Source organism: Pseudochaenichthys georgianus, chromosome 24 (assembly GCF_902827115.2).
Source record: "Pseudochaenichthys georgianus chromosome 24, fPseGeo1.2, whole genome shotgun sequence".
NCBI classification, from domain to species: Eukaryota; Metazoa; Chordata; class Actinopteri; order Perciformes; family Channichthyidae; genus Pseudochaenichthys; species Pseudochaenichthys georgianus.
Window position 1 is genome coordinate 24,477,307 of NC_047526.1, and position 9,277 is coordinate 24,486,583.

The window sequence follows — 9,277 nt, forward strand, 5'->3', positions numbered from 1 at the left end:
AAGACTATTCATTTCTTTTACAATCTGCACATTTTCACAGCGACAAAAAACAACAGCGTGGCCATAATGTCTCAAGTGTCTCAATCGTGCAGTGTTGCCATGATGGCGACAAAAAGACAAGAAGGAGTCAACGGAGTATGGAGTGTAACAAGAGCGAGGCCCAAGATTTATCTTCTTTCATTAGTGCCCACAACAGATTTCAAGAATTGTGCTTCAGAGGAGGAGGGGAAAGTTACAGGGGGTGACTTGTTTTTGCTCGCCACAGTGTTTTACATGCAGACAAATGAGGGAGCTGGCAGGAAAATAATGAGGGATGGTGTTGGTGAGAGAGAGAGAGAGAGAGAGAGAGAGAGAGAGAGAGAGAGAGAGAGAGTGTGAAAATAGTAGTTCAAGCGATGAAAGAAAGACAGAAACCGTAAAAGGGGTTAGCCTTCAGCCAAGAACAGGCTCTTAAAAATTAATACAGTGATCTAAATTCATCCCGAGTGCATTGAATAATTGAGAACTATCTTTGAGGAGAACAGATCATGCTGTGTGTGACATGGTTGGGGATGGTAGAAACGCAGAAAATGCTGAGAAAACCAAGAGAGAGACCAAAAATCTGCATCTTCCTTTTCTTTCTTGCAGATACAAATACACAAAAACACAGGAGACCTTAAACAGAGGGTCGAACAGACTTGTGTTTGTCTGAAAGTTTCAACACCTGGACTGATTATGACAGAAATTTGACAAATTACGTGTCCACTGTCAGATGCAAACAGATGGAGTATAATATAAAGATTTGTTTTACTTCTATTATTGTGCAGATTTAACAAACAATATATGGTGTGTTTATTAGTGAAATGTAGAGGCGTTTGTTGTCAGTTGTTTCTTACCTCTGGACAGAGCCAGGATAACGTTTCCTTCCGTTTCATGTCTTTGTGCTAAGCTAACTAGCTGCTTGGGAGCGCTTCAAAGTAACTGTACAACATGAAAGTGGTATTGATCCAACGCTATATGCTCTAGTGACTGAATGGAAGCAAATCTCTACAGCTAAGTTTTCAAAATCTAGTTGAAAACTTTCCAAAAAGTGTAGTTTAATAGCCGTTATAAGGGATAGCATAAGGGGTTTTGGAATAGAATGCTCAACAATCACATTGGTGCATTTTTCAGGTGTCTGCACACTTTCGGCCGTGTTAATTTTTAGATTAAAATCTGGAAGCAAACTCCTCAGGCATCTGAAGAAAATATGGTTTAAATGATTGGAAATGGAACTAGAACAGAGCCTTGGGGTTTCCCTCCAAACAGAGTTTGACTGCACAGGGTGACACTATTCATTGGAGGGGTTTCTGGAGCTGGTGTGTTCCCATAACCCATTGCCCCTTTACCCCCACACCCAGGAGCCCTTCCATTGGGAATCACAGCCAGAGGGCAGTTGTAATACACCAATTTAGAGCAAAGCTTGTTAATTTACTCCCTCAGTTCCCCCTCCTTCTACTGTCTTCACCCCCCTACTCCCCTTTTTATTGCCTTTTTGCTTCAGTTTGTTCAGTTGGCAATGTGCCAGATCCATCTGAGGGGCCTCCTGATCGCGTTCAGAGTACCTGAGTGCACACACACACAAATTCCCACAAACAGAATTTTTTTTGCAGCTTGTGTTTTTATTTTAATTAAGTAGTCTCAGTATTACAACTATTTATTTCTGATGTAGACTGCAGATAATGCTCACGATCTTAATTTCCAGTCACTATCAGTCATGTCTTGCAATAATATTCATTGCTGTCACTGGGATCTTATCAGACATAAAGCCCACCCTACTCTGCATTGATGGACTGCCAATGAAAGGATGAATGTTTTCTTTTCCTTTATGGCAGCCTCATCTCTTTTGTCAGCCCTGTTCTGCTCTGAAAGGAACAATAAATAATTTCAGCCCCAAAGAATCAACACTTTCAGCGTGCAAGGCCATTAAAATGATAATCAACATGCCCTGGGGGCCTGTTTTCCATACGCCTCCAGACAAAGTCAAATGTAGGAATGTGCGGAAAGTAGCCACTGCGTATGTATCTGTGTGTGCGTGTGTGTGTGTGATGGTTGTGCCATAGATGAATCTCTGCTTTTTGTCTTTTTGTAAAGTGAGAGATCAAATGAGGTGTGTTTAACACTTGTGGTCGTGACTCACTGGTTTGTGGGTTGAGCTGCACATGAAGTACCTGCAAATAGCATCAATTAAACCATGACACAATGACTAATGTACATGTTGAAAAGCACCTGATTTTGACTTTAGGGTCTTATAATCTAATGAATACATTTTTGACTCCTGTATTTTGAAGACCTGCGTCAGAGGCTCACCGTCATGAACCCTGGTGATAAGCCTGAACATGACCGGGCGACAGCTCGTTATATGTCTGAGCATGTCTGTCTGTGAGAGAATGTATGGCAGGTTTAGAAAGTTTAACGGTCAACTTCATCCGAGGTAGAAATAACTGTATGTACTGTGAACGAGAGTGAGTGAGGTTGTTAAAACCTCATAATCCTTAAATGAGAATATCAGACGTGTGTGTATATGCGTGTGTGTGTGTGCTCACGTAAGTATTTCTGGCTGCTGTGAACCTTGTGCCCTAGTGTTACTTAACCTGTTGTAACAGGCTCCCTGTTCCCAGTAGCTGCCCAATGCAGGCCAAGACCTGGTTATGTCACAATGACACTCTGCACAAACACGCACACTCACACAAATAAATACACCTGTCTGTGCACAGCATTGGACCTATGCTTTCGATTATGCAAAGGATAGACACACAGGTGAAAGACACTCAGAGTGTTACAGGCGTGTTTACAGGTGCTATTTTGAGATGCTGCCCGATACTCCCCCTCCATACCAAAGCTTCTCTTAGCACACATTTCAGCAGCTCTGACCCAGACCTGCCCAAACTCTTGCTGCAAATATCTACCACAGGGCCAGGCTGCTCTGGGACAATGTGTGATACTAAAAAAGCCAGCCAACATTGATACTTAAGCTAACAAACTCTTAACAGCACGCAATGATTTGATTTTGTTTATTACGACTAATATAGTTCAGAATGTTTGACTATGTATGGCTATCATATGAACGTTTTTTTTACAAATCTGCCCTGATTATGGATCAGAGCAGACAATGGATGCCTGTTGACAGCACTGAGGTTTGATACTTGGGCTGAAGTCGAATAGTCCATTTAGCTAAGGAACCTTCCGTTCACGGAAACAACCGATTATGACCGAGAAATGATATCATGAAAGTTACGGCGCTTATTAAGCATTTTAAAACATTTGTGGTAACTTGCCAAAGTGCTTTGTTTTGAACGTTCATCAGTATTATAATCAAAAAGAGAAATATGAACGTTAGTTTTTACTGGAATTATCAAATAAAGTCAACATTTCACAGTCTTTACTGAGCTGTGTGGGGGTTGTTCAACTTTTAAAAAGACGTTTGAATGGTGATATACACAGTGATAGATGTTAAGGACTAACGTTTATAATAAATACATTTATTTATTTTAAGATCTTTTCATAGTTCATACAATCATACGTATTGGGATCATTTGTATTAATGTGGACCGGAGGGTGAGGGTGACGAGCATAAGTTTCACTTTCCTTTTTTATTTCAATTCCAACTTTGGTCCTGAAGAATATGTTTGTCTGTTGTCCACGTTCATAAAGCAAAGCAGCAGCATCAGAGCACGGTGCAGAGTCTCTAGATAAGTTTACAGTAGTCCGTCGTTCTTTTTAAACATCCATGTTGTAGTCCGCTGTATAGAAAACTGTGGTTTCCATGGTTTCCCCACAGCAGCAGACGCACACAATGACGTCCGCTGGCGCATCATAAACACGTCGGATAGTGAAAGTGCATTCGGATTCTCTAAACTAAAGTACCGCAGTCTCTTCTCCTAAGTCCTTTTGAATTCTCCTATCCACTATTCCTTAACCCCGTGACGTTTCATTCAGAGGTCAAGAAATAGACGATAGGGTTAGACGTTAGAAGCTGATTTTTGGATTATCCGACCGCAACCCTAGCCCTACAAATTAATTTAGGAAGAAAATGATAAATCCTGGGTAACATAGTGTACACAGAGTTGTTTATTGTGTAAGAAAAAGTAAATGAACTAACATTGAGGCTTCTCTTGGTTAAGGACAATAAGGTGATCAAATATGTCTTAGAGTTATGCTTGGCATTCTTTACCAAGTTTACCAGGGCTAATGATTAACTGACAAAGATATGAAACAGTATGACGTAAGTGGAAACCTGGTAGAGAAACGCAGGGGGATTATTCGGATTTGCTCAGCAAAGCTCCTCAACAAAGGTGTCCTGGCTGCATGAAACTGTAGGTGTTCAAACCTAGCTCTGTGCGGAGGTGAAACCTAAGAGTGAAATGGAGTGCAAAGTGGCTTTGGAAAAGTGTCCATACAGAGGCAGTCCTCTGAACACCTGGCTCTGCTGGCTGTCTTTGGTTTCAGATTGCTGTGTTTTTACTAACACCTATAAATCCTTTGAAATGCTCAAGCCTTCCAGCACACAGACTTATAAGTAAAGGTGTCGTATGAACTGTACCCAGTTGTTTTTGTATCAACTTTATTTGAAAAAGAATCAACTAGAGTGTAATGAAAAAAGTGTCTTGTAAGTATACTAAAAAAAGGCATAGGCTGTAAGGTACAGCAGAGATGTATTGACCAACCATGCGTAACACTAAACCCACCGACAGCCTGGCCTTCATGCCCGAAATTCCAGATGTCACTGCCCTGCATGGTGACGGTGAACCCGGCCTTGACATGGTGGGGCTACACACACAACCTCCCTCTTCGCTGAAGCATATCACATAGCAAAACTTGAGAAGCCCTGACAAAATATGACCTATAGGCTCCACGCCCCATGGGACGGGCCTTCAGCCACTGAGGGGTGTTAATCTCTGTTCTCTGACCTTCTGCGCCTCCCTCTTTCTTGGACACATTTCAGGGGTCACACATGTCCTATGGGTGACCGGATAGCTGCCTTTAAAAAAAAGAAGCTTTCCCCTCAACAGCACACTGCAACCAAATAGTTATGTAATTCCCCCATGGCAGATGCCTGTCTGACCCAGCAGATAGATCCCTGCCAAGGTTTACATAACAAATGGCAAACAGGGCAATACAGTAGCAGGATGGAAACGTAGCTTCTAAATATGAAGACCTGATGTTAATATAACTGTACCATAACATAACTGTGAATGCTTCTCATTGTTTCTTGACAGTCGAGGTTATGTGTTCAGCAGAGGTCTTCACACTTGTCCACACAGCATTATGGTTAAATAGTTTGTTTACATTCAGCTCCTTGTCCTATAACTGGGTTAGCTGCCAGACAGTAAACTGCCTGATGTAATTCATCATTCTCAGAGCGTAAACTGGTTGCATCACTCAAAATAGGCTACTGTGTTTCCAGACAAACCGGTTACAACGTTACTGTTTGTTCTAATTCCAGCCATGTGACTGTGACTGGCCTCGGAGGGAATATTGTGCACATAACTCATCCAATGCGTGGAGTAAAAAATAAAGACAAAGGACATGCATTTTAGATGCGATTTCAATCAAAGCACCACAATCTTATGTGTCTATTAAATGTCTGTGCATAAGTGCAAGATGTCACGTTTGGTCAATTTATGAGATAATTATGTGTAGGTCACGAAACCCCACGCTGCTTAAAAAGATTAATGATCTGAAATACCTCCCTGATGTGATTTTTACCTCATTTGCTGTACGTTCATTAGAATGATAATGAGAGCGAGAGGTATAATGAGTGCCAGACGCTCGTAAAAACTACGATGGTACAAATGTGTGCGTGTGAATGTGTGTGTGTGTGTGTGTGTGTGTGTGTGTGTGTGTGTGTGTGTGTGTGTGTGTGTGTGTGTGTGTGTGTGTACCTCTGTAAGTTTTACAAGCAGCATGCGTTTTGTTTTTGTTTTGATGGAGGAAGGAGGGGGGGCTTTGTGGGTGAGTGGGAAGATTCTTACCTTCCATCCTGCAGAGCTGTTGCTGTCGCCTTTGTCTTTGAAGTAGGGTATGGATCTCACCATCCAGTCATATATTTGAGACAGTGTCAGCCTCTTGTCCGGTGTGCTCTCAATGGCTTTGGTTATCAGGTCTGCGTAGGAGAGGTTACCCCAGGCGTTACGGCGAGATGATGCTTTCCTCGGGGTCTGCTGAGCAGCCAGGCCGCTGGGAGTCAGTGTGCCAGAGTTGGCCGTCGGGGAGTGCGAGGAGTGCGGGGAGCCTCCACTCTCCTGGCCGGAGGAGGACAGCCCTCCATCGGCCACGGGGCTGCTGCTGCCCTGGTCCTCTGTTGCCAAGCCAGAGCCATCGTTAGCCGTAGTGGTGGCGTTATCATCCTCATCATCCTCCTCCTCAGGTATAATATCTGTGTCATTATGATCTGGTTTCACCGCGTTAGAGTCTGGTCGAGGTAGCGGCCAGGTGCAAGATCTGGGCCGCTTCTGGGGCTCGAAGTCCGGATCAATGATCACTTCCAGGTCTGGGAGTGTGTCGGGGAACGAAGCCTCAGCCATTATCTCCCGCTCCGGTCACAATGTAGCCCCCGATGCCAGGTAAAGTTACAAGACAAGAAATGAGGAGCTGTCAAAGTCGCGTCCCATGAATGCGCGCTCCCTTCCTTTGTTGCTATTCCACACCAGCGAAGTCCCACCAGGGCCACGAGCAACTTAGTTATTAGCGCCTGTTGAGGACATGGAGACAGAAAATAAAGCCAACACACTCGGTTAGAGTCGAATGAAAACACAACCTAACAGATGCGATGCAGCGCCTGATTGTGTAGGTTTATTCTATTTATGTCAATCACGCTCTAAACGAAAAATAGCAACACATATTTAAATCCTCGCCTGCGCTGAGCTGGTCTTCATTCTAAAACACTACTTGCTCATCTACACCAAATCCCGTCCTGGTGCACGGCTCTTAATCCTCCCACCGTAAATAAATGGCTGAGGAGAAAGTGCGTAATAAATCCGCTCTCAACACTTTAAATGAAATACCTTGCACGGCCAGTCACTCGCGCTCTGTGGTTTCCAAAAAAAATCCCTCCGAAGAGACTAGATCCCGGATTGTCCACGGCCACTTCCAGATGCCATCTTGACTCTATTCCTCTTTCACTCGTCAAGTGCGTTTGCGATATCGATAGGATGGATGTCGATGTGGAATAAGACTGCCACCTCACTCCGGGTTACTACTGTATCTCGATTTGCTCTCCACACTGCGCTGCACACACACGTTCTCTTACACACATACACACACTTACGTACATACTCGCGCATGGAAGTCGATCGAGGGCCAGCCCCCTGGATCCTGTGCATGGGATCGCCTTTTAAAGAGACACTGCAGTCCAACAGGACGGAGCGGTGTGTGCGCAGGTTGAGGCTGGGACACGTCCTGACATGTTAGAGACAGGCACAGAAATATACAGAAATGTATAGAGGCACACAGCTGAAGAAAGTAGGAACTATTAAAGTCCACTTGCATCAATTATATAAATAAATTGACTGTCAAAGCAAGATCAGATGGGGGTTTACATGTCTTACTTTTGCTTCTGGTGTAACTGGACAAGCATGCTACAGGTTTTTAATTTGTTAGAAATCATTAATTTTGATTCAAAGAAAAGGCTGTGACTGTCTCAATAAAAACGATGAACAAAAATAATTACAGAATATTATCGCAGCAGTCCAATATGAAAAGCTATTTAGTTTATTATCATAGAAAAGAGAGGTACGCTTAATAAAGTGCTTTTCAGGTTTAATCAATGATGTCATCTGAGTAATTCAACCCCTTGTTTACATATTATTAATATGCAGTCATTCAATAAGAGATGAAACATAATATAAACAGTAACTTATATTTAAAATATAACAATACAATATCATGTTTCCTAGAGTCATGTGACTTTTGGTCTCTTTGTACACATTTGTTGTAAGTAGTATTGTGAGCTATTTGTATTTGGTATGTCGTACACAATGAAGCTTATATTATATTACATTATTGTTATTGACATGATGGTGCTTAATGATAAAGACATTTAAAACCCATTATCACGTCCTCGGATTTGATGCTTAAACATCATATGTTGTATTCTCATCCCCCTCGTTTTTACTACATCATAATGGATGATGGTGCCTTTAATCAGCGGACCTCAGATTGTCAATCACGTGTGTCACCGCGCTCAGGCCACGCCCCTTTCTGGCGCCTGTTCCACATCCTTTACAATGACGTCATGTCGTTTATTAGCCAGAGATAAGGGGAGAAATCCTAGATTGCTCTCCCTCCTGTAAACGATGCTCTGGACCTCCTTCCCCCTCCTTCTCTTGCTCTTTCCCCTCCACCTCCTCCTCCGGATCAAAACAGCCTCGTCCACGGCTTCTTTGTTCCGAGTGCTGCCTGCCTCGCAAGGTGCGCGTCCATCTGCGCGTACTCGCGGTTTCTGTGCAGGAATGCGCGTTCACAGCTGACCATAACAAGATACCCTTTCAATAAAACTGCATGGATTTATTGTGTCTATATGACACTTGGATGGAATTTTGTATCTTCTTTTTATTTGACATTACAATAATGTTTTTATTATTTTAGGACATTATACTGTTATTGTTTTTGTCATTAATTAAATCTCCTGTATTGTATTCCTTGCACATCTGTTTAGGCCCCTTTTTCCTATCTTTTTTGGGGAGATCTTCATCACATTATTCACAGACACCAAACTGACACATTTGCCCTCTAAAAAGGTCAGACCTTATTGTTTAACTGTGTTCATTGACACACATTTAACCGAGCAGATGTATACGCTCATTTACAACAGCAGTCTGGAGTCTGTACTGTACGGGATTACAGGCGGATAGTCAGTACACGTACCACATATTGTGTGATGCTTTTTTGTTCCCTTCACATCAAAGAGAATACCTGATGCAGCAGTTAGGCTCCCGCAGAGAACTATAGAGTTAACTGCACACTGGATGTACAGACAGAGGTTAGGATGTCTGAGTGTGTGTGTGCGTGTGTGTGTGTGTGTGTGTGTGTGTGTGTGTGTGTGTGTGTGTGTGTGTGTGTGTGTGTGTGTGTGTGTGTGTGTTTGTTTGTGCAGATCTACTGTTTAAAGCCAACTGTATTAGACTGGGATATGTTTCTTCCTTTAAATCACACTATTTTGTGCTACTAACATATTTGAATTCAGTTTATTCCCAATACATTGAAAGATAATTTGAAGTGTATACAATATTGGTCTACGTTGATGATTATTCAGTAA

General features: G+C 42.6%; 1 protein-coding gene across 1 annotated transcript in view; it reads right to left on the reverse strand.

The window, feature by feature from the left end:
• The window catches only part of foxo3b (forkhead box O3b), a 45,071-nt gene extending 37,758 nt beyond the window's left edge, over positions 1–7,313 (reverse strand). Inside the window, exons 1-2 of the mRNA XM_034076663.2 lie at positions 7,026–7,313; positions 5,994–6,712 (exon numbers count right to left, since the gene is read on the reverse strand). Of these exons, the coding sequence (XP_033932554.1) occupies positions 5,994–6,545 (552 nt within the window). The 5' untranslated portion in view covers positions 6,546–6,712; positions 7,026–7,313. The remainder of the gene's footprint in view (positions 1–5,993; positions 6,713–7,025) is intronic.
• Positions 7,314–9,277: the final 1,964 nt, after the last annotated feature.